General features: G+C 35.3%; 2 protein-coding genes across 4 annotated transcripts; both read left to right on the top strand.

Annotated features, from left to right (window-relative positions):
• The first annotated feature begins 12,879 nt into the window (after positions 1-12,879).
• On the top strand, positions 12,880-15,893 carry LOC136802639 (zinc chaperone P47K-like). Its single transcript, XM_067059392.1, has 5 exons — positions 12,880-13,195; positions 13,397-13,892; positions 14,090-14,330; positions 14,604-15,041; positions 15,534-15,893. Exons 1-5 carry the CDS (start codon positions 12,956-12,958, stop codon positions 15,877-15,879), a joined length of 1,761 nt encoding a protein of 586 aa, XP_066915493.1. The 5' UTR covers positions 12,880-12,955; the 3' UTR covers positions 15,880-15,893.
• A 1,459-nt stretch (positions 15,894-17,352) lies between these two features.
• On the top strand, positions 17,353-26,165 carry LOC136802638 (zinc chaperone P47K-like). Of its 3 annotated transcripts, none has more exons than XM_067059390.1 (8): positions 17,353-17,488; positions 18,056-18,566; positions 18,767-19,007; positions 21,784-22,233; positions 23,362-23,653; positions 24,347-24,425; positions 25,027-25,245; positions 25,993-26,165. In XM_067059390.1, exons 1-5 carry the CDS (start codon positions 17,411-17,413, stop codon positions 23,495-23,497), a joined length of 1,416 nt encoding a protein of 471 aa, XP_066915491.1. In that variant the 5' UTR covers positions 17,353-17,410; the 3' UTR covers positions 23,498-23,653; positions 24,347-24,425; positions 25,027-25,245; positions 25,993-26,165. The 3 variants fall into 3 exon arrangements, with proteins under 3 accessions (XP_066915491.1, XP_066915490.1, XP_066915492.1); XM_067059389.1 differs by having other exon boundaries at positions 18,053-18,566; XM_067059391.1 differs by having other exon boundaries at positions 18,002-18,566.
• The last annotated feature ends 195 nt before the right edge of the window (positions 26,166-26,360 follow it).

The following is a 26,360-nucleotide window of genomic DNA, read 5'->3' as shown; positions in this document are numbered from 1 at the left end:
ATGAAAGCGATTGAATGATCGAGATTTCAAACGTGGTAAACATCTTCCGCCCTCAATTCGCCCTTTCTCCGCCCACTTTGACAATTTTTATGACGTCATTTACGTAATCTTTGTTTTGGTAAAAGACCATGTGTGCAAAATTGGGCAGTGTGCAAAATTGAAAATTGAGAAAACTTTTTTTTTTTTTTTTTTTTTTTTTTTTTTTTTTTTTCTCAAAATATCATAACATCTCTTACAAAATAACCTATCGCCTGGCAATGTAACCTGTAGGAGGTTTTTATGGCGCGCCAAAGCGGAAATAAATACTATCTCTTTAAAACAATACTATCTTCGTTTAAAACATACTATCTTTTAAAAAAAATACTATTTTCGATTAAAACATACTATTTTCGTTGAAAAAATACTATTTCCGTTTGAAAAAATACTATTCTCGTTTAAAACATACTATCTTCGTTTAAAAACATACTATCTTTTGTAATGATACTATCTTTTTTTAAACAATACTATCTATTTTAAAACGATACTATCTTTTTTAAAACATACTATCTTTTCGAAAACAGTCTGGAAACGAGGTTGGCACGTCTTGCCTCGCTCATTTTAAAGTTTGCATGCATGACCCGCGCATGGTGGGACGGCGGGACCATGCTTGCTGGATGGTCCAATAAGATCAGCAATTTCCTTCCATTTGAACCCTATTGTTTTTAGTGCAAGGACTTGGTCTTCGTTGATATCTTTCAATGGTCTGCCACGAGTAGCCATTTTACTGTCAGTCAGGTCAGATCTTGTAGGGAGCCGGAAGCCATCTTGTTGCGAAGCGAATGTACATGTGTAGCGTCAGGATGAGATTGAATAAACAATAACGCCGTGTTTGTAACACTGTTCAGTGCATTAATTTATTGATGTGTAGTAATGTAGTGTTCAAACTCTGGTATGACAATCGAAGCTCTAATAACATGTCGTAATCCTTCTTCAGGCTGGCAAACTTGTCTGGTTTGATGTTGAGATCGAGGAGTTCCTTCATCTTTAGAGATAAACTGTTGAATTCTGTGCTGACGGACGATAGATCTTTCTTACGTTGCTTGAGGTCTTCATTGGTGCACTTTCCAGCAATGAACGTGATGGTGGTCTTCAAGTGCTTCATTGACTGAGTGAGATCGTCTATGGCAAACTCTGACTTGTGCTCTTGTGTGGCTTGAGATGTAGCAGAAATGGCGATGTTATATTTTGTGAGACATTTCACATATTCACTGACTTTTGATGTAATTAATGTCAATTGTTTACTATAACTTTGCTCATAAACACCATCTTGATCTTGAAGATGAAAACGAAGTTCTCTATGTTTCTCTCTGAACTGGTTACGAAGTGTCTCAATTTTGGTAGCACACGATTTGATGAGTTCTGGCGACTCTTTGATGTCATCTGGTGCATAGTCTTGGATGATGTCAAGTATCTGATCCTCAAGACCTGAGGCTGAGAACAAAATGATTTTGATTTCTGTCTCTGCCATTGAGCGAATTGAAGTGTCGGACGACAGACGAATTGAAGTGTCGGACGACGGATGAATTGAGGTGTCGGACGACGGATGAATTGAGGTGTCGGACGACGGATGAATTGAGGTGTCGGACGACGGACGAATTGAGGTGTCGGACGACGGACGAATTGAAGTGTCGGACGACGGACGAATTGAGGTGTCGGACGACGGACGAATTGAGGTGTCGGACGACAGACGAATTGAGGTGTCGTGCGACGGACGAATTGAAGTGTCGGACGACGGATGAATTGAAGTGTCGGACGACGGATGAATTGAAGTGTCGGACGACGGACGAGTTGAGGTGTCGGACGACGGACGAATTGAAGTGTCGGACGACGGATGAATTGAAGTGTCGGACGACGGACGAATTGAGGTGTCGGACGACGGACGAATTGAGGTGTCGGACGACGGACGAATTGAGGTGTCGGACGACGGACGAATTGAGGTGTCGGACGACGGACGAATTGAAGTGTCGGACGACGGACGAATTGAAGTGTCGGACGACGGACGAATTGAAGTGTCGGACGACGGACGAGTTGAAGTGTCGGGCGACGGATGAGTTGAGGTGTCGGACAACGGACGAATTGAAGTGTCGGACGACGGACGAGTTGAAGTGTCGGACGACGGATGAGTGATAACCTTTTCTCCGGTTGATGCAAGGATGCGATAGTCAATACGATTTTTCTTCCTCGTGTTCATTGATCGCGCCCACAAACAGCAGTGATGTTGATTGAACGGTCCTGTTTGAATGTAGCGTCAGGATGAGATTGAATAAACAATAACGCCGTGTTTGTAACACTGTTCAGTGCATTAATTTATTGATGTGTAGTAATGTAGTGTTCAAACTGAAAATAAAAATTGAAAAATACTAAGTCTAATGAATGAAAATAAAATAATCTAACTTAGGTACAAAAGGATGTAAGTCTATGAGAACAACAGTAGAAGTAGAAAACAGCAAATGTATAAATGAATGATTGAAGTACTAATATAATGTAAAAGAAAATCTAACTTAACTTAACTTAGGTGCCACAAATAGAGACAGAGAAAAGAAACAAAAAACTCACCAGCTGGCCTGAGGTAGAATGCTGTAAGCAGGCAGCAGAACACAGGGTGTGTCAAGACTAACACCAACTGTGTGAAAATGAAAATTGAATGTGCTTGTATATGTGAGTAACTAAAGAGACTATTGATTGATTTCATTTGATTTGAGTTGACATCATGTCAGAGGAGGTCTTCACTCCTTGAAGTCTCTGTTGAAGTGAGGTCTGAGTGATGATGTGGCATTTATAGGCAGATCAAAAAGTCTAATTTACAGACCAAAATAAATTATGAGAAAAATTGGAATAAATTATAACAAAAGGAAATGCATATCAAATTGACATAAATTGAATGAATAAAATACTGACCAAATGCTTATCAAACACAGAAAAATGCAGAATAACCAAAATGGTGGGAAAAGTGAAATAAAATGCAGACCAAACAAAAACAAACAAAATGGCTGCACACTGAAAAAGGTGAGAGTGTTTGATTGACCAAAAATGGATTAAAACTAAGGTTTATGCCTTAACAACATGAGCGAAGCAGTTTTTGCTATCGTGTGTGCGTACCTTTAACTTTCCATTCTTTCAACCATCTATAAGGCAGGAGATGGGAAAAACGTTTAGTATCTCCGAATCGCGCGACAATGAATATTAAGGGGATAAAACATTGAGGATATTCCACGAAATGATAGAGAAAATTATCTCCACTACATTAAATTTGACGTATTCGAATTTGAAACTCCGTGTATGACTACATGGCTCGTATTCAATCGAGCTCCGAGCGAGAGAACAGTAGAGTGGCTTTTTTTGAGACGGACAACGTTATTCTTAAAGACACGTCGCCGGAAAATATCCCTGCGATGCTCTATTCTCCTTGCAGATCGTGGAACGTCGCCCGGTTCGGAAGGGTATTGATGATTAGACCATACTGGTTTCTAGCCGTCAAAACATTAAAGATGGCGGCAACAAATGGACAACAAATGCTGCTCCTCGGTTATTTTTCTTCGATTTTCATGCTTCAAGAGTCGCATTGGATCATGTTTTTTGTCTGATTGGCACAAGAACTGGTGGATGATAAAGTTTTCTTATTGTACCTCCCTGGATTTGATGTTTTGTTTCAATTCTGTTGGTTTGGAACAGTTGGAATGAGGAGAGATGCATTTTCTTGAAAAAACAGGACAAGTTTGCCAATTTTGACAACAAACTAACTTGAATTTTGCCTGTACATGTAAATGAATTGTAACAGGGCAAGTGACTGAATATTTTTGGAGAAATCTGACCATGTTGTGCCTGGAAATGAAACACTTGCAGCTTTAAAAAAGTCTGAAGTTCCTTGCCTTGATTCATTTTGATTTGTTGTTTGGAAAAATTTGAACCTGGAGCAAAATTAACTATAGATTGAATTTTACTTGGTGCTTCTTCTACAACAATGACACTCAACTGGTAATTGAAACCTCTTTGAGGGGGGAATTATATACGGTAGCGGCTTATTTCCAACTTTTGAAGCTGACAACCACAGCCAGGCGGCCTGATGAATAAATGTTATGTCAGCCTCTGAAAAAGTAAGCTAATCGTAAAGACATTGAATATGGATGTAAACAATTGATTGGAAATCACCTTACATAGCTTTTTAAAAATTAAAAGTTTTCATCGTAAACTTTGAAATTATCTTCCGTTTTGATTAAAATGTGGAAAATGTGTCGTGAAATATGAAATTCAGTGTAGACCTAAAGCTCCAAAACAGCATCTAATAACATGAAAACCAGAATATGATTCTTCAATGGGAATCAAAACTATAAAGTGCACTTACAAACATCAATTTGTTAGATCTAACAAAATTAATAACCGCACTGTCATCATTGACAATAAAACAAACAATTTTCTGTCAAGAGCCTTGTAAACATTCCAACAACTTCCATCGAAATGATCTATCACAGCTCAGTCTACCATTTTTAGCGCGGTCCGAGGATTGAGCCGAGAACGCTCCGCGAACTCCTGCGCGGATGAAAAACTTCAATCTGTCAATCATTTTCTCAAGCGAAGAGTACGCGAAGCGATTCTAGCTTCACGATAGTGCCGCGGGTCATCAATGGATAGCATTCAATTATCATTATCCCTTTATTTTCATTCCTAGAACTTTTGCAAAAAAAAGGAAAAATATAAAAGTTGTATTTTTTACTGCTCTATTCACATACTGAATTTGAAAGATCTTCTATGTGGCGTTTTTTTGCAAACTTCAAAAAACTGATTTTTGTCCTGCCTTTGCGGGACTTTGGCTTAAGTGTTTGAGTGCAGCATAGGGTACAAAGTCCAAACATGCGTTTCCCGTAATTTTTGTGTGAAGAGTTAGGTCTATACTGAAATTAGCTTTGGAATGGATTTAAAATATGGAAAACTTTTGTAGCGAACCATGAACTTTTAATTTGCATTCATTCAAAATCTGGAAAACTTTTGTCATGAGAACATGCAGCTTGCTGGAAAAAGTTTGTTTTGCTATTTTTGATAACTTAAAATCCTTGAAATAGAACTTTAAAGATAACTTTTATGTACACAAACAGTATGAAGTAATCTATATGTATCAAGTACTAATGCACAAACTTTTAATTACAACTGGGGGAGAATATCTACTGTAAGAAAACGACGTTTGATAGCTTGAACGGTCAACTTGCTTTTCTTTATGATGGTTCATATTTATAGTACTTTAATGCGATAAACTTTTGCGGGAATTAAATTTCGCGGTTGAGCCAATCCCCAAAATTGAAACATTTCGTGGGGACTTAATTTCGCGGATGGCACTATTGTGTGACAATATTCTTACAATTTTTTTGCCTGTACAGTCAAATCACATTGGTCATTGAAATGCGTATTATTAGCACTTCTTTGATGCCAGTAAACATTCAAAATGTATTTATTTAACATTTTTTGAGTTTTGTTTAGAAATATTTTGCTGATAAGGCCTACTCAAATTTTCAATGGGATTCAATTTTGCGGATTTTTGGGGATGACACCCAAATCCGTGAAATCCGCAAAATTTAATCTCCACAAAAGTTTATCGCATTTAAGTATATATTTTTGCGAAAAAAAGTTTTGTCATTGGACCAGTTTCCGGTAACACTACACTTTATTATTTTCGTCTGAGCTAATAATTTTTTTTTGACATGCATCTAAAACATGGAAAATCTTTGTCATCAACTATATATAATATTGTCTTCTACGTTTAAAATGTGAAAAACTTTTGTTGATTACAATTGCGATTTTTTACGTACTAATTGAAAATAAGGAAATAATTCCTGGTACAGTATGAATTTTTTTTTTCCTTTTTGATATCTTTTCTGAAAATAGGCCACCATCACTAATAACTGGTTTTTGCGCTGGTTTGCGTCGTTTTTAGGTTGAAAAATTAATTGATCGTTTGGTCGGCAGATAAAACGGCAGAAAAATTGGATTTTCAAACTATGTGTTGGGCAGAAATCAAATCCAACAAAAATTTTGATATTGCAGTGTTCAGAAAATTAAGAAAAATATTATCAGTCAGTTGGACAGCGGGAACACTAGTTATTTGTGATTGTGGCCTTATAAAATGTTTTTACAACTTTTCAGAATGCTTTTGAAATGGAAAATGGCTTCTGAGAGTGGAGTTTTTTCCCTTAGGGCATTCTTTCAGATTAAAACTTTTTTTCCAAATATACAAGACATTTTTCCATCCTTGCAATCTGTTGAACTTAAGTATAATATGAAATTGCTTCTTGTTTTGAAAGTTTTTTTTCCTTTCAAACATTTTTAGTTATTCCGTTTTTTTGAAAATATGAAATTTTCCTATTATTTGGAACTAAATGTTTTGCTTGCAACTTGCGAATCAAGGTGGCTCTGGATCGCTTCGCAACTTTTATACATATACGGCTTGTTATGTTGGTCCTGCATGTGGGCGGATGAGGCCATATAAAATAAACACGAAAAACCAACGCCCATTACACGCCCCTCAAAATGAAAATTACACAAATTTGAATAATCGAGGCAACCTATATTCGAAAAAAGATAGTATTTTTTAAAAAGATAGTATTTTTTTAAAAGATAGTATTTTTTTAAAAGATAGTATTTTTTTAAAAGATAGTATTTTTTAAACGAAGATAGTATGTTTACAACAAAGATAGTATTGTTTTAAAAAGATAGTATGAAAGATAGTAAAAATAGTATTATTTTTTAAAGATACTATGTTTTAAACGAAAATAGTATTTTTTAAGCAAAAAATAGTATGTTTTAAAAAAGATAGTATGTTTTAAACGAAGATAGTATGTTTTAAAAAAAAGATAGTATGTTTTAAACGAAGATAGTATTGTTTTAAAAAGATAGTATTTATTTCCGCTTTGGCGCGCCATAGGTTTTCAAAGCCGCCAGGGAAATATTATATATTTGGTAACTATGTACATGTTTTTAAGGATATGAACAATAAAAATAGCTTTTTAACAGCTACAACTGATAGATAATGTTGGATAAAAAACGTCATGCGACGAAAAAACGAAAACAAAATATACGAATATGTTAAGTTTCAACATAAAGAACATAAAGAACACAATGAAAGTGTTACGGTAGTAAAAGTTTAGAGCTTGGATACTTGGTAAAAAAGTAAAAGTAAAAGTAAAAGTTTACTAGCTAGTCATCAAAGTTTTGAAGATTGCGTTTTAAATGTGTAGTAAAGGATTCAATGGAAAAGGTATCACGAGTGAGGTGACAGAAATCGTTCCAAAACTGCGGAGCATAGAAGGAGATTGGTAAATTAGCATCACAAAGATGAATATTAAAGAGACCATGATTGTCTGCGTGTCTAGTCCCATGCATGTGGTCTGGACGATTAAATAAGCAATGTAATGAGGTTGGGAGTGTTTTATCTTTGACATACGAGTAAATGAGTTTACAACATTGCATGATATATAGTTTGTTTAGATTTAGAGGTTTAAAGTCATCAATTCCATCGGGATTATGTTTATTTATATTATGTATTATTTTTTCGATTATATTAGATATAGGAGCTGTTCCCTTCGTTGAAGGTGACCCCCATGAAGACAGTCCATACTGAATTTGTGATTGAATGAAGCTGAAATATAAAACACGGTTGATAGAGTTCGAAACCAAATAGCTTACCTTTCTTAACATACCAGAGGCTTTCTTAACTTTTCCTAAAACATAATTTACCTGTCCTGTCCATTCAAGTTTATCGTCAATCATCACACCAAGATATTTCACTGTTTCCATTCTGACAATTTCAGTGTTTTCAAGCTTGATACTGAAATTGTCCTTCTTTTCCTCTGTAAACAAAAGAAAACAGGATTTAAGGATATTCAGAGAAAGCTTGTTATTGATCAGCCACCTACTGACATTTTCCATCTCCCTATTCACCAAGATTTCTAGTTCCTTGAGATCACTGTGACGAGCCACCAGGCAAGTATCATCTGCAAATAAGGTATAGAGAAATGATTCTGTCGACTTGGGGATATCGTTAATATAGAGTAGAAACAAAAGGGGACCCAGGACCGAGCCTTGAGGAACACCATATTTCATTTTGAGTGGAGTGGAAAGGTTATTTCCAACACTGACACACTGGTACCTTGAATCTAGGTAACTCTCAAACCATCTCAACATTGGGCCTCTGATACCTGACCTCATTAACTTACCAAGGAGGATTTTGTGGTCCACTGTATCGAATGCTTTTGCTAGGTCTAGGAAAATAGCACAGCAGTGGTCTTTATTTTTCATGGCTGTCGATATTTTATTTGTAAGGTCTAGAATGGCATGACTTGTTGACTTTTTGGGTTGAAAACCAAATTGATTTGAAGAAAGTATTTCAAAGTCAGTAAAAAAATTGATAAGACGCTGGTGTATGACTTTCTCAAATATTTTATCGAATATTGGGAGTACAGAAATGGGTCGATAGTTCTTGAAGTCGTTCTTTGCCCCATTATTTTTAAAGAGAGGCACTACCTTTGAGAATTTGAGTTTTTCTGGAAAAATTGATTGTGTGACAGAAGCATTGATTAAGAATGATAGAATAGGAGATATGGCCTCATCAATTTGTTTAATCACAGCTACTGGAAAATTGTAAATGTCACTTGCTTTCTTCTCATCAAGTTGTTTTACAAAAGCAGAAATTTCAGCTTTGTCAGTTGGTTTGAAAAAAAAACTTTTATTACTAGGTATAATAGAATTTAGTGGATCTGTGCCTTTTTTTTGCTTGGAAAGTAAATTTTCAGCAACATTTGAAAAGTGTTCGTTAAATTTTTGAGCGATTTTCGAATTGCCTGTAATTTTCTTGTCATTGTATAACATTGTTGGTGGAATATAATTGTTTTTGGTTCTACCTAGGATAGCATTTAATTCTTTCCATAGTTTTTTTGAGTTACCTTTGAGCTGGTTAAGTTTATTTCTTTGGAATAGAGTTTCATTTCTACGAATAGAGTGAGTGATTTTATTTTTGAGAATTTTGTATTCTCGAAACTTTTCAGGTTCCCCTGTGCTTTGGTACTCTGTCAAAATGGAATTTTTTAGTTTAATCTCATTTAAAATATTTTGTGATATCCAGGGTTTTTGTAATTTTTTGAACTCAGATTTTGACATAGTTTTCAAGGGGCAGTGCATTTCAAAAAGAATCGTTAGGGCATCATGAAAGTATGAGTACATGTGATTCGGATTATCAAATTTTTTGATTTTGTTTAGTATGTTCATGGATTTGAGGTCCTTCCTAAAGTCCTCTATGCTGAAGCCTTCAAAATTTCTCCTTTTTGGTCTGTTCTTCTTGGGGTTTTGATTGTTTTTCTGTGGAATCAGGACAAAATTAGGCAAGTGGTCGGATACCATTGCCATTATGTTTCCACTGATAATCTCTGTTGAAACTTGATTTAAGAAAATATTATCGATCAGAGTTGCCTTCATATCTTTATCAAATCTAGTTGGCTGACAAATATATGGCATGAGACCATTGTCTAGCATAGAGTCAAGAAAGCGTTCAGATTCCTTGTGATCGTTGACTTTCAGTAAGTCAATGTTGAAGTCCCCCATTAAAATAATTTGTTTCTTTTCCTTCAGTAATTTGGGTAGAATTAGATTGAGATCGTTGGCAAAGGCATGTGAGTTTGTGTTAGGATGCCTATAAATGACTCCAGCTATTATATTTTTGTCATCACGGTGAATTTCAATAAATAAAGACTCAGAATTATTAAGGTCCTCACCTGATAAATCTTCTCTTTTGTCAAAGACCAAGTCATCTTTGATGTAAAAAAGTGTTCCACCATTTTGTGATCGACCTTTTGTTGTTACAGGAGTATGGTAACCAGGAATTGACTGTACTTTGGCAGGTTTCTCAAGTGTGTCCCATGTTTCTGACAATCCTATAATATCAAACTCTCTCGGAAAATTTTTAAGTATAGCCTCAAATTCTGAGAAATTTTTATTATAAGATCTAATATTGGTATGAATAACAGAGAGAGAGAGAAAGCTTCATCCTGCTCAAAACTATGCACCAAGCTGGTATGATGGTAAGACTTTATTTCAAACTCTCTTCCACCATAGCTTCACACATTTTTCAGTCTGCTCAGTCTGTACCGTACCTCTCTGTGGTTTCATCCAAATCAACTGTTCGTCTCTTGTTTCACGAGTTGAATGCTTTGACATTATTTCCTTTACTTAAATCAGCTTACCTAGAAATAGTGGTCAGTGGTAAGTCGTAGTTTGTCCAGTATATACAAATAGACCTTTTTTCAAAGAGGACGTCCTGTTGAATAATTATGTAGTCCAGCCATAAAAACAATGATATATAGCCATGCATAATCATAACTGACGACAAAGAAAAAGCGGAACTCATGAACAGCTTCTTCGCAAATGTTGGTAAGAAATTAGCTCTTGATATTGGAGAGGATCACACTACTGCATCACATAAGCAAATATACAAAGTTACCCCAACCCTCTCCGATGTGAAGCTTGATTTCGAATTATTTGAAAAATCCTTTACTAAAGCTGTCAACATTGGAAAAGCGTGTGGGCTTGATATGATTACTGCTGAAGATTTAAAAATTAACGAATCAGCGTCAACTACGGGTCTGTTTCAAGTTTTGAAACAAAGTGTTCAAACTGGGAAATTTCCTACCAACTGGAAAATAGCTAGAGTCTCATGTGTATTCAAAAAGGGCTCAAAAGGGATTGTTCAAACTATAGACCTGTTTCTTTACTCAGCATACCAAGCAAAGTAGTTGAGAAATTTATCTGCTCTCAGCTAAATGATCATCTTGTCACATTTAATTTGTTAAATGAACACCAATGGGGTTTTAGAGCAGCTAGATCAACTGAAGATCTACTATTATACTTGACTGAAACATGGTATAAAGCCTTAGATGACAAAAAGGTTGTAGGAATACTTATGATTGACTTTAAGAAGGCTTTTGACAGTGTGTCTCATGAAGTGCTATTGAATAAACTCTCTGCATGTGGGGTGTCGGGGGATTTCCTCGAATTCATGATGAGCTACCTCAAAGAAGGATCGCAAATCACCAAAGTGAATGGAGTTACATCGACCGAATCCTCTGTTGAATACAGCGTTCCTCAGGGATCGATACTTGGACCTCAATGTTTCTTTTCAATGAATCTTTTTACTCAAGTTTTCCTTTGTCTAATAGCCTGTAATTTAATCTGTGTATAGCCTGAAATAGTCGTTTGAGAGACTGTGACAACCTATTGTCTCAGTTCCGCATATTAGCTTACTCTAGCCATTATCTGGCCAGAAATTATCAGCTCCCTATTTAAATACCTTAAGGGAACAAATTTTTGCAGAATTTAACTTCACAGTTTTTTGACAAATCCGCTAAATTTAATTTTGCAAAAAACAATTATTCTCCTGATTTAAAAAATCACCTTTAAAATTGGTCTTTTTAGGGCAAAATAGGCCATATTTTAAACAAAAAATCCTCTAAACCGTGAAATTAAATTTCGCCAAACTTCCGAATTTTGAGCTGTGAACCGCGAAAATTTCTTCCTTAGGGTAAAACCCTAATACTTTATAGGACTCAAGTAAATTTATGCATGTCCAAATTTTCAGTAATTTTTTGAAAGTAGTTCCACCCCTCTTAGTATGATGAATCATACATCAAAAGAAACGTATTGCGATGTAGAAAATGAAAATCTCTGTTACTTAGATTTAAATTTTGCCTTGATTTTGGCTAAAAAGCTGTTTTTCAGGCCATTTGTGATGACGTCATAAAACAAAAAAATTTAATAGCTCAAGAACTAGTCAATTAAATTTCAAGAAGTTTTTACCAATGATAGACATTACCACAAGGAGTATTCTGATTGCAAAAATATTTTATTTTTTTGATGACGTCAGCAAAAATAGCAGAAAATTGAACTTTTGCGATTTCTGCTGAAGTCATCAAAATTTTTAAAAATATTTTAAATTGAAACAATTTCTGTGCTAATGGTTATTTTTGGTGAAAATTTCATAAAGTTTAGTTAACAAGTTCTTAAGATATTAAGTTTTTGTTTGTTTTATGACGTCATCACAAATGAAAAAAAACAGGCCTTTAGCCAAAATCTCAAAAAAGGCAAAAGTTAATTTTAAGTAACATCACTTTTCATTTTCTTCATTGCAATACACCTCTTTTGATGGAATTTAGACATGTACTAATTTACCTGAGGGCGTCGCAAGGGAAGATTCACAGCATAGGCGTAGCGATATACCCTGCAAAATTTATGGATGAGAGCGGTTTTTACGACACTTTAATTATTGTCTTTGTTTTATCAAAAGATAATGAATTTGTCATAAACGTCTGCACTCCCTCATAAATTTTGCAGGGTATCTCGCTTCGCCTATGCACAGCGTTATCACATTCATGCTCAAGAGAATATTAGCATGCCAATTCGAACAAACTTATTTATAGGAAATATCTAATTTCCTGAAGGTTTAACTTGCATCCACTGAAGTGTGGAGTACTTAGTTATATAATATACTGTCCTATTTGCCCAAAGGAGTATTATTATTTGCTGATACTAACCTTGGATTGGTGAACATGAAGAAATGGAAGAAAACTGACAATTTCCTACCTGAAACTTCTGCAATGCTTTATTTTGAACACTCAATGAAAGCACCAAATATTTTGTTACCCATTCACTGCAATATAAAATCAAAATCAAAAGGGTGGGTGTATTTTTGAATATAAGATAACTTAACTTTTTGGGAATATATAATAATCGTCTGAAATATGGTATGAGCTAACATGCGTAGGTATTTTTATCAACATGAAAACATAGGGTTTCTTCTTGACTGACCTTAAGGTAATGTTTTCAGCATTATTTTCTCCTGAATAGAGACTGTGAATCACTTGCAAGTAACAAGGAGAACTTATCCATGGATCTGAACCTGACTCTGGTACCCCTCAGGTTTGGGTGTCTCCATTTCACCTGTTGTTTTGTTCCCCTACTTATGCAATTTTCTTTTATTGTTTATGTTTTAGTGTTATGTCACTTGTCCCTTTGGTGTGAGTTTAAGGCTCTTGTATTTGATTTGGTCCATGATTTTAATTTATTTTTTTTGATAACAAGAAAACTGACAAAAAAAATGGAACAACCAATTGATGCTGAAAGGAGGGTAAGTGAGCTTGCATGTATCAATTTGTTATTTGTATAGTTTATTATACAAAGCTGGATAATATAAAAATGGAGGTGTGCACTTCAGGGCAACCACCGTTTTTCTTGTTTTTATGTCCTGCTGAATGCGTTAAATATTGTTTAAGTTTCAACTTCTAAACGAAAGATACAGTTTGTAATAAATTGTAACTTATGTTCATAGGATTTGTTACCAGTTTCTTTGCTCTGTGGCTTTTTGGGAGCAGGTAAAACAACCCTCATTAAGCATATCTTGGAATCTAAACATGCAGAAGAAGGTTTTAAATGTGCTGTTATTGTCAATGATATGGCTGCTCTAAATATTGACAAAAGTTTGATTGATCAGTCAGCCCTAGTTCAAAGTGATGAAGTCATTGCAATGCAAAATGGTTGCTTTTGTTGTACTCTCCAAAGTGATCTTGTGGATCAGATTGTGTCTTTGGCATCAAAGAATATATTTAATTACATGTTGATTGAAGCATCAGGAGTTTCTGAACCTGCACAAATTGCTCCACTTTTCGATCTTTGTGAAGATGAGCATGACCATGAAGAGGAACACCCAGAAGGACCAGAACTCGGTGAAGTTGCAAGGCTTGATACATGTGTTACTGTTATTGATGCAGCTGAATTTTACAATAATCTTGAAAGCATGAAAATTTATGAGGAAGGTGAAATGACAGGTAAGAGTCCATTGTTAAATGAAAGAATTATCAGACACCATTTTTTGATAATTAAAAGAATTCCATTCTGGTGCTTCACTGTCTTTTATAATTTGATAAATTATATAAAAAATCATTTCTCATTTCAAATTTATAAATTACCATCTACCATTTATCAATTGTAATTCTCACTTTGAGAAATATCTCTTTAAATTCAGGAACTATATCAGAGTTGTTGATGGAACAAGTGGAATATTCCAATGTTGTTATTCTCAATAAACAAGATTTGGTCAGCCAACAACAGCAAGGTGATATTCTTGACAGGATCTCTCTTTTGAATCCAAAGGCTAAAGTCTTGACATCCTTTCAAAGTAAAATTGACGTCAGAGAAATTCTAAACACCAATTTGTATAATAAAGCTGATATGGACGAAGATTCAATTATGTGTGCAGCTACAAGGTATTCGTCACTCCCAATTGTTTAGCCTCAAATACTTTAAATGAATCAATTTTGAGGGGGTTTAAATTCAGTTTGAGAGAAAATCCCCTCAAAATTTAACAAAAAGGTAATTTATTATATAAATAAAATCCTACTCTTCATAGTAGATGTTTTTCATGCATATCACAGCGTCTCTCGCTTTCTGATAAGGAAGAAGCAGTATTTTATACTAGTGAAAAAAACATGTCCTTAAATTCTGCCTATTTTTCAATAATTGGTATATTTTATTTGCAGGGTTGAAGCAGAATCAGAACCTGAAGCTGTTCCAGAATGTTGCATCATTTCTGTAGAATCTGGTAAAATAAAATGCTGTAAAAATAAAAACGTTATTGACTCTGGAAAATCAGAATTGCTTCTTGGAGTTATAGAAAAAGTTGCTGGTCAAAAGCAATTGACAAGACATGAAGAACGTTTTGGGATCACTTCTTTCATATATCGTTCAAGAAGACCATTTCATCCAGGAAAATTAATGGATTTGTTTTTTGAACCCTTCTTCATTATGCGACATGAAGAAGAAGATAGTGAACTTGGTCAACTTCAAAAGCTGGCTGCTGATAAACAAAGACTTCGTACAAAAACAATAGGAGAACTGCTACGTGCCAAAGGCTTCCTTTGGATTGCAACATCCCATGATTTGCTGGGTGGATTTCAACAAGCTGGAAATGTTATTAGGCAAGTCTGGATAAATTCTTTTTGAACTTAACAAGGTTAACTAAGGCAAGACCAATTTAATTTGTTGTTCTACGGGCGCGACCAACCCAGTATTTCCTGTGCCACAAATTTCCAATTATAAGTAGTCATTGAAAAAATTTACACTTAAAAAAAAAAAGTTGAAAAAGAATCTAGTATCATGAATTCTATGCACAAAAGATTTTATTACAAACTCCATCAAAGATGAATGATGAATTTTCGATCAAGATTATTTGAAAATATTACTTAAAGTCTTCCTTGATTAATGAAAATATTATTTTTATTTAACCGACCGACCGACTCATATTGTGCTAACGATCTGCCCGTAGAACAACAAATTTAATTGGTCTCGCCTAATATGCATTTTGTAAAAATGTCACATACTGTTACATAATTTAGTTATTTGAAATTATATGAAATTCAAAATATATTGTGGTGACTAAATTAGAATCATTATATTACATATTGATTTAGAGTTGAAGCAGAAGGACCATGGATGTGTGACATTCGTGATTTATGGGAAGGAACGAAGGCTGAAGATCTTGTTATCAAAGACATGACCCAAGAAAATGGAGAAGAATATCAGTATGGTGATCATCGACAGGAACTGGTTTTCATTGGAATGAATCTAAAGCACACTGTCATTCAAAACCTTCTTGACATGTGCTTGCTGGATGACGAAGAAATGAAGTTAGGGCCTGATGGATGGTTGAGGACTATGGAAAGTGATGATCGAATCAAATTGACTTTAGATTTTGATGACGGCAATGATGAGGATTATGAAGATGAAGATTCTGTTAATGGGAATGAAGAAAGATAAAAAGTGCTCCTTGAGATTTTGTCTTTCTTATAATTATAGTTACAATGATTACTGGGTGCGCTTGGATTTTCTGCAATCTCGTATATGATCTTTTGATACCTTATAGACTATTCTCAACTTCAGTTGAGCTACAATCTGATAATGTCTGTCACAAAAACTTTAAGGCAGGCTGGAGACTTTAAAAATGATCTGATTTGGCTGAAATTTTGCACCTTGATCCTTGGGTGAATCCCTGGGGGTATTTTTTTCATTTTTAGAAATTTTTCAATTTTAAGGGCGTGGTCACAATATTTCTTCAAAACGAGGCTAAAACTTTAGGGTAGGCTGGAGACTTCAAAAATGGTCAGATTTGGCTGTTAAACTTTGCACACTTGATCCTTGGGTGAATCCCTGGGGGTATTTTTTTCATTTTTAGAAATTTTTCAATTTTAAGGGCGTGGTCACAATATTTCTCCAAAACGAGGCTAAAACTTTGGGGCAGCCTGGAGACTTCAAAAATTGTCGGATTTATTTTTAAGGGGGTGGTCACAATATTTCGCCAAAACGAGGCTAAAACCTTGGGGCAGGTTGGAGACTTAAAATATGGTCGGATTTGGCTGAAATTTTGCTCACTTGTTCCTTGAGTGAATACCTGGGGATGTTTTTTATTTTTTGAAATTTTTCAATTTTAAGGGCGTGGTCACGATACTTCGCCAAAACAAGGCTAAAACTTTGGGGCAGGCTGGAGACTTCAAATATGGTCGGATTTGGCTGAAATTTGGCACCCTTGTTTCTTTGGAAAATATTTTAAGATGATTTTTTTATTTTTCAAAAATTATCATTTTTGGGGCCTGGGGACAAGTCTTTAGCCTAAACGAGGCTAAAACCTATTTAAGAAATGCTAAAATTTTCCTTAAGCCATTAAGTTTACAATTGGGCCTACGAATGGAATGATTTCAAAGATACTGAAGTTGAGCCAGTGCGGTTAGCACGTTCGACAGTTGTTAAATATTGAATGAAACTGAAAAGGTTAATAATGAATTGAATAGACATTTGGTCATAACATATGACTTGGAAACTTTCATAATACTTACTAGAATTGATTTGAATGAAGGATTCGTTAAAAAAGTTTTATATTTGACCAGCTTTATTTATAAGTATAATTTGGCATTGATTTTCTATCTAAATATATTTATTTTGGTTTATAGTTTTTTTAGAGTCAATGAGATTAGTCAATAGATTATGTGTAGTAATACAAAAAAGAAAGAAAAATGTCTGATGGGTTTGTTATACTGAACTGAAATTGACCAAAATCTGAAGAAGAAGAAAATTCACAAAATTTGGCATTGATTTGGATTATGAATCTATTGATGGATGGCAATTTACTTTGTTAGATCCTGTTACATCTTATTTTCTTGATTTTATTTTCTTCAACAATGCATTTTAAACAAGCATTCACAACTGTATTCACCTGTTTGTTTACATATTTCTTAGGATAAAAAAATAAAGAGATTTAAAAATAGCAAAGAAAAACAATTGTGCTTTATCAAACATGGGTGTAGAAGTTGATCAAAAGAATGTCAAAGCTGCATTAAAAGATGATGTCAAGGAGGTTGCCAAAATTACCAAGGTTCGTTTATAAACTGCTTTTGTTTTTTACTTTATTTTTTATTATCCATCTACAATCCCCACCGTAATATTTGGCACAAAAGGGGAATTCCCCCAAATTTGAAAACCGCAAGTAATTTTTTAAGTGCTTTAAAGTACGATTTGAAAGTAGAGTTTTAACTCTGAATTTTAACATGAGACTTAAGAGTTAGGACCTTAGGATCTCAGGATCTAAAAGCTCAAAAATGTTCCAATAAGGCTGAGAATATAGCCTGGAAGCCACTTAATCCCTCCCAAATCGACAAATCCAATGAAACAAAGTGGAAGTACTGAAACTGCAATTCTCGCTCGATCTTTAAATTCTGAAAACGTTGAAATACCCAAAAGTGTCAATATATTTTGGCGCCGATTGTACTAGACAAATAGATAAACGCTAGCCCAATTCACCCAAAAGTTTTCCTGTCAAATAATTATCACAAGATAAAACAATGCAATGAAAGCACTGGATAACATATTATTTAAAAATTATTTTTAGCAATAGGATCATGAGAGTCTTATCCAATTATATACCATATTTCAACTATAGAAGCAGCCGGATCCAAAAGATCTTTTACCCGTTTCATTGCTCTGTGGCTTTCTGGGAGCGGGTAAAACAACCCTTCTTAAGCACATCTTGGAAACCAAACACAATGAAGAGGGCTTTAGATGTGCTGTTATCGTCAATGATATGGCAACTCTGAATATCGACAAAAGTTTGATCGATCAGTCAGCCCTTGTTCAAAGTGACGAAGTCATTGCAATGCAAAATGGTTGTTTTTGCTGCACTCTTCAAAATGACCTTGTGGATCAAATTGTCTCTTTGGCACAAAAGAATATATTTGATTACATGTTGATCGAGGCATCAGGAGTTTCGGAACCAGCCCAAATCGCTCCACTTTTTGATCTTTGTGAAGATGAGCATGACCATGAAGAGGAACATCCAGAAGGACCAGAGCTGGGTGAAGTTGCAAGGCTTGATACATGTGTTACTGTTATTGATGCAGCTGAATTTTACAATAATCTTGAAAGCATGAAAATGTACGAGGAAGGGGACATGGTTGGTAGGTTTCACTGATTTATGCCACAGATATCTTATTAACGTATCTATGCGAGTAGCATACTTGCAATGGCAGTCAAGGTGGGGGGGGACGATGGTTGGTGTAATAATAAAGAGCTATGTTTTTTGCAAACTTAATTTTTGAATTTGGAATTTTGTGTCTTGGCCATGTAGATAGAATAATATACCATCTTTCAATTTTAGGAACGATTTCAGAACTTTTGATGGAACAAGTGGAGTATTCCAATGTTGTCATCCTCAATAAACAAGATCTCATAAATGATAAGCAAAGAGCTGATATTCTAGACCGAATTAAAATTTTAAATCCAAGAGCGAAGGTGCCCTCTTCACTTCAAAGTAAAGTAGATGTCAAGGAGATATTAAATACAAATTTGTACAACAAAGTGGAGATGGATGAAGACTCAGTGATGTGCTCTGCAACCAGGTAACATATCTCTTATCTTTTATATCTTAGCATCAGGGAAGCATCTCTTATGAAGAAGGAGGCAAGATCTTACCATTTTGAACGAGAATTTCTCAAACTCGTAACACTACCATCTTATAGTATTAATGTGTTTGGGTATTGTAAAACTTTTTTGAAGAAGAATATTTTACTTTTAGAACTAAACACAATAAACCAGCCGAGGCTGGAAGGTCAGCCAATAGAGCTAAGCTAGATAGCTTTAATAAGTGGGTTAACAGATGTAAGACATGCACTGAAACAGAGTAGACTAAATATGTTGAATAATGTACAAAATGTGAAACATTTGATAACTTGATTTAAAATTATGTAAAACAAGCCTGAAAGCTCTTCCACCCCCCCCCCCACGAGAAGCTCAAAGTATACTTCTTTTTAGCATTGTCCATATAGTACGTACGCAAAGATTTTCCAAATATTTGACACCCCCTCCCCCTTGTACGCAGAGAACAATAGAAATTACTTTGTTTAAACAATAGATGTACGCTTTTGCTAAACCCCCTCTCCTCCCTTCACTGTGTACGTACTATATGGATGGCCCCTCCAGTCTGGGTAAATAAATTTTGTAGTTTAGTACCGTCAAGTTACACAACATGCACACAACCATCTTGAAGACCTTGCTGGTCGCAAATGATAATCGAAAGCAAAACTTAAAATTCATAACTATGCGGGGAAGCTCATTTTTCCCCCGTTTTGCTTTAAACTCGCTTTTGATTGGTCTATGAATTTGGGGGAATGATTTATCGCCTTGACGGAATAAACACACAACCATAATAAATAAATTCAACAGGGCAGCGGTGTAGCAGTTAATTTCAACTGGGAGTCCTCTCTTCTGTGCCAAGCACTGGCAGTGTTTTTTAAACTATAAAACAATGTTAAATGAAGACCAGATTGATCTGTTTGTTATGGCTGTGCAAGTTGTGACGAGAGTGTGCATGTTGTGTAACTTGACTGCAGCCCGCTTTCTGCAAGTCTGATAAGAGATATCTATAAACTGTTATCCGCCATATTCCATTCCATCATTCAAATCAAATGTGCCCAAGGTTAGAAAAGGCTAGAAAAACACTCTGCGTCCGGAACTCTGCGTGAAAAATTCCTGATCAATTTCAACAAGAACTGTATATATTAATATTAATATAAATGATCAAATTCCAAAGACCATTTGTCATAATTTTGCAAGTCCAATAATAGGAGAAGTGATGTCATCATTTGGTTCCCATCATCTGAATTACGGTCAGCAGGTAGAGCTGGAAAGTCGGAAAGCTTTTCCGCTGCTTTGCTGGACTTCCACTGTCGACCTCTGCACGCTCTGTGTTTACAAGTTTTCAAATCGAAGTAAAGAGCCGCATGCTAATGGAGCGTAAACCGAAAACACCAGTTTCTCAATTTTAAAATTCGGATCAGTCCACACGAATTCCCTTTTAACGAGATGTATAGCTGCTTCTCAACAGAAGAATATTTTCGACCGACCGGCCAAACGACTCCCACTTTTTAAAGTAGAAATGACGGGAACCAAACAGTTTTTTGCAATTCGCCTTTATCACAAACACGTCCAAGTCCAAAAAAGCACGATTGCATCCAGTCTTTATATAAAATTTATACAGTATATAGCTGTACTTTTGTAAACTTTATCAATTCCAATAACATTACAACACCATCAACCCCCCTCTAGAGGCAAACAAGAAAAATATGTTTTTATTGCAAAAACTAATAAAAAAAAGCAGCAATAAAAAGTATCAGAAAATTCAACATAAACAAAAACTTGAGCAAACGGCTTTAAACCTTTAAAGGATGTAGAAAAAGAATCCCCTTGATGAAAATCACGTGTTTGATTTGCCGAGTTAAATAAATGACAGAAATTGAAGTTGCAACAGATTTACACTGGAAATACTTTGGTACAACACTGACCTGACTAGGAATCCATCTGGGAAAGAGTTACATCGGATCACCCAAAGTACCCTCATGTTTTTTTTTTATTTTCTTATCTCTGATCCTGTCTCTCTCTTCTCTGACTGTCTGAGTTTCTGAGGTTCTGAGACTTAGTTTCTCATTTCTGACTGAGTTTTCATACCTGTCAATCATTTGTCCATCAATTTCGACCAACCTAATTTTCACACCGAGTGGGATTCGAACCACCACCACAAGGCGCCGAGTATGCACCCGGCACAGTGACAAGCCGTTACTAGCAACCCTGACCCTACCTAACTGTTAGTTAATCAATTCCAAACAACAAAACCCCCGGAAAGGTGACTATCAGCGATCCGTGGATAAAAAAATAAAAAAATGAAAAATAAAAAAATGAAGGTAACTTTGGGTGATCCGATATAACTCTCTCCATCCATCTGACTATCGCTTGAGCCGCCATCTTGAAACTACATTATGATCTGTAAAAACAACGCACGCTAAAAGTACCCAAAAAGTTAACCCGATCGGAAGAAAGTTTAGAAATCGGATCGGAAAATCGGATTTTTTTTTTGCCGTCTTATGGTGGAACTGGAAAATTTTACCTATTTGAATGCTCAGCTTAGGCTGACCAATTATTTTGAGAAGACGTATTGAAATTCCCAATCTTAGAACTGTCCCTAATTTCCCAATAGGATCTGATTTCACTAGAAAATTTTGCTGATCTTTCGAATGAGTATTGTGAAAACTTTTCCCTTTTGCGATTGAGACTCGCTTTTATTTTGGAGAGGTCGTCAGGTTTTAGATTGGAGTTTTTTGGACATTTTACATATTTTTTTAGAATTAAAGCAGAATCGAATGAGGTTGAACCAGAATGTTGCGTTAAATCTGTTGAATCGGGTAAAAAGAAATGTTGTAAAAGTAAAAAGGCTGAGAACAAGCAAATTATTGATTCCGGAAAATCACAACTATTTCTTGGAGTGGTGGACAAAATTGCTGGTCAGAAACAACTAACCAGGCACGAAGAACGCTTTGGGATCACTTCCTTTGTTTATCGGTCAAGAAGGCCATTTCATTCAGGACGACTTTGTGGATTATTTTTCGAACCGTTCTTCATCATGAGATACGAAGAAGAAGAAAATGAGTTGGATGAGTTGCAAAAGAAAGCAGCAAATAAACAAAAACGTAGAGTTAAAAAAATTGGTGAACTATTACGTGCCAAAGGCTTCATGTGGCTTGCAACTTCCCATGAAATCTTGGGTGGTTTTCAACAAGCTGGAAATGTTGTGAGGTAAGTTCATCAATTCTCTTAAATATTTTCATAATATTATTAAGAACCATGAATCTTTACTTTGAATCTTGGGGAGGGGCTCCAGGGGGCCTTTAAATCTCAAGATTGACAAGTGCTATGACCTTGAAACTTTGACCAGTGGTAGATATGGATAATTGAAGATGATTTGCAAAATTTTGGTTCGGCCACCTTTCTAGTTAGTATTTTACAGAACAGACCAAACTTGACCAAAATCATGTATTGACTGATTGACTTGTTCGATTTGACGGAAATTTGTTCATAAAGGCTGATTTGTCAAATAATAGAGACTATTAACAGGAAAAGTTCGTTTCCATGAGTATTAGGGAATTTGCAGACTGGTCTGTAAAATACATGCTGACCACTTGCGGGAACTCATGAACTGCAGGAGCTTTTGACTTGAAATTTTCACCAGTGATAGATATTGACCATCTAAGACAGTGTGGTATTTTACAGACCGGTCGGTTTTTTACCTAAAATGATCACTTTCGGCATAACCACTCACCCGATTTTGCTAAAGTTTTGGGTGCAAGCTTGTATCATTAATACCTAACACTTGTCAAAATTTCAATGGCATTTTCCACTCACTAGATACAGTATCCTAGGGCTGTTTAGGCAAAAAAGGGTAATTTTGGGCCACTCTGTAAAATACACCATACCAACAGGTGGCAAAAAAAGTTTAAAGTGAGAAAAAGCTAGAGGGGGTCCTATTTTTGCTATTTTCAATAAATGATGACGTCATCAGGTGGTGGTTACGAAATTTTCATTAAAGATGCTAATTCATATTCATATTTGTTGCCCACTTGCAAGATCTCAAGTCAATTGGATAAATATTTCAAAATTTATCAATAAATTTCGTTAGGCCCCTCCCAATTAGAAAAGTTCAAGTTAGCAAATATAGAACGAACAAATACACCTATCAGAGGAATTATCAGAATTTTTTTGTTTCTGATAAATTTACAAGGAAATTCTTTTCTATGAGTGTAACGACTTCAGACATTTTGACGTCTGTTCTTCCTGGTCATCTCCAACAACCCAGTACGCTCAAAAGCTAGGTAGGTGTTTTCGGTTCAAACAAAAGATTTTATTCTGTTTTTCATTCTATAATAGGGTAGAAGCAGAAGGGAATTGGATGGTTGATTGTCGTGACCAGTGGGAAGGGGAAGAAGGAGAAGAAAGAGTTCTGAAAGATATGACGAACGAGAAGGTGAAGAATACGAATACGGTGATCGCCGTCAAGAATTAGTTTTCATCGGAATGACTTTGAAATATCAAACCATACAAAAAATATTAGATGAATGTCTTTTGACTGACGATGAAATGAAGCTAGGACCGGAGAAATGGTTGGAACAGTTTGGCGAAGATGCTCCGTTGAGATTGTTCTTAGTAGAGGATGAAGAAGGTGACATTTTTGTTTTTAATTTATAAAAAATCATTCTTCTAGCTGTTTCTTTGGTGACTTTGTTGGCGGATCAACTGCTGTTTTTCCTTTTAATACCACTATCTTTGTAGTCAAAAGGAACCCCCTCCTTCAATTATTTTTGTCCTAAAGTAAAAAGTCTAAGGGAAACCGATGTAGCGGATTATTTTAACTCCTTGTAAATGTCGGCCTCCCCAGTTAAGAATAAACTAGAAAATAATGACTCCCCTAGAGTAGAGATTTCCTAGGAAATATCGACTCCCTTAGTAAATATTGGCTCCCTATAAAGAGGCTGAGAGAGTCGTGATGAAATAGCTTTATAATGATCCCCGACCCCCAAGTAGACAAGAACTGGAGTCATTGCAGTGCTGTTCGATTCGGTTTTTTACGGAACTGACTTTAGTCGTTGGGACTCATTTTGGCGAAATTCCTTCATTCTCCAAGGGACTTAAAAGAATCTTCAGAATGTGTGGTATTTTTGCATAACAGAATTTCACGTAATTTTCGGTTGACACGAAGTAAACTTTTATTCCTCAAGAATGTTTACCAAAAATCTATAGTTAGCTACAACCAATCAGCTGTTGGGTCTATGGTGTGATGTCGAAGACATTGCAGTGGGTGCATATAATGAATAGGAATAGTATAAAATTGTTCTTTCATTTTGTTTGTTTGCAGAGGACAGTGAAGAGGACGAAGAAGAAGATGGAGAGGGAACTGATGATGAGGAGACTGAAAACGAAGATGAAGAGAAAAGGTATACTTTTTGTAAAATTTGCCATTTGTCTTTTGCGGACCTACCTGGAGTTCCTATCAACTCCTAGTTAGTGAGTGAGTGAGTTGCACAAAGACGTGTTTTTATAGAAAAATGGGCCAAATTCAACATTTTTTTATAAGCACACAATCACTACCAATTACTCAGTTATTAGCTTTTCTCGAGATTGGCTCATTCATTCTTTATGGTTTTTATGCACAAACGTGCATAACTATAAACCCTCGAATGTGACGGAGCATGTTTTTTATTGCTGGGATTTGTATTCCATTGTTTTCAAATCAGAAAATTCATTGGGGATGGAAAAAATAGCACAATATTTTGCAGTCAGATTTTGGTTATTTGATTATTTTTTGTGAGGACAAAAGTTAGAGGATAATTTTCCACGAGACGATATTTTGGCTCTAAGGCTTTTAGTATTCCCGTTTCGACCTGCGCATAGTTTTTGTTTGTTTTTATTTCGTCAATGAAAATTATGTCAAGGGACAGGCAGTTTTCTTGAGATTTGGTTTTTAGTAGTCCCTATCTGGATTTTGCCGAATCGGTCTATTCAGTTTTTTTTAACCTGTTTTATCATTTAATATAGTGAAATGGACGAGAAGAGCTCAGAAAAGACGACGGCTGCCGGTAAAAAGCGAAAGGTCAAGAAAGATGCGGAGAATAATGATGATGAAGAAAAGAAAAAAGAAATCCCAGCCAAGAGAAAGAAGAGCAAAAAAGACCTCGATAATGAATAAAGAAGAAACTAAACCTGACAAAGAAATCCCAGTCAAGAGAAATAAGAGCAAGAAACATTGATTTCTGGGTAGGTTAACTAAACATTCACAACTTGTGTATCAATGAGTTATTGATTGAGAAGTGTGGAGCTTGGCGCTTGGCACTATCAGTCATCGTCTATAGGCTGCATACAAGGGTGGATTAAGTTGTGTTCGATGAAATAGGGTTGAACGACACCAGGGGGGGTACAAAGGCAGGGTACTAACCCATAGCCGGGTGGTGGTGTCTATTTTTGCATTTCAAAAAAGTTAGTACCCGTTACTACTTTAGGGGTGGGGGTGTGTATTTTTCACTCTTCTAGCAAGTACAGGGTACTATTTGGGTACTTTTTCACAGAGTTTTGCTCCTTTTTCAATAAAAAAAGTAGTCTTTTGTAATATTTTGATTTTTTTCAAATATATTTTTTTTTAATTGAGAAACTTTTTTTTTAATTGAGAAACTTTTTTTTACTCTTTTTGATTTTTGTGAAGACAAAACTTCCGAAATGGTCAAAAAGTGTGTTATTAAAATCAAAAGACAAAAGCCTCTGACTTAATCAATGATAGTTTGTTTGAATTATCTGTCCATTTCAGTCAGAAAAACTAACATAGTACCCCCCCCCTGACGACACAAGTTTCTAGTTAAAAAAGGAATTGAAACTATTTTATTCATGATATTCATTACGTAATATTTTCCATGGAACCATCCCAGTTTTTGCCAGTAGTGGTTTCTTGGCTCGAATTTCTTTGAATTTTCTTGAGCACTTTGTAATTCAATTTATTTCATTGTATTTCAGGGACCACTTGGATAAAGCTTTGATAAACATGCTTTGGGATTTGTAAAGATAATTTTCACACATTTTGTACATAGTTTGGATAACACCATTTTTTTATCGTGTCAGATTTAATTCTTTTTTGATATTTCTTTCTACCAATGTCTCATTAGAATAAAATCCTCTCTTGCTATTTACCTCGTCGGATACTAAATGTAATCAAGAATTAAAAAAAAAACCAAAGATGCATTTGAAAAAGACTACAAGCCTTGTCATAGACTTCTACCGGCTTTAGTTGTATTTTGAATTCGCATTGTCCGAGATTTTCTTGTAAACTTCATGCCAAATGAATATATTTTGTCATTTTTGACTGATTAAATTACTATGAATCA

The sequence above is a fragment of the Clytia hemisphaerica genome, unplaced genomic scaffold (assembly GCF_902728285.1).
Source record: "Clytia hemisphaerica strain Z4C2 unplaced genomic scaffold, Clytia hemisphaerica genome assembly, whole genome shotgun sequence".
Classification (NCBI taxonomy): domain Eukaryota; kingdom Metazoa; phylum Cnidaria; class Hydrozoa; order Leptothecata; family Clytiidae; genus Clytia; species Clytia hemisphaerica.
The sequence above is the reverse complement of the archived record's forward strand: the minus strand, read 5'-3'. Positions and strand labels throughout refer to the sequence as shown.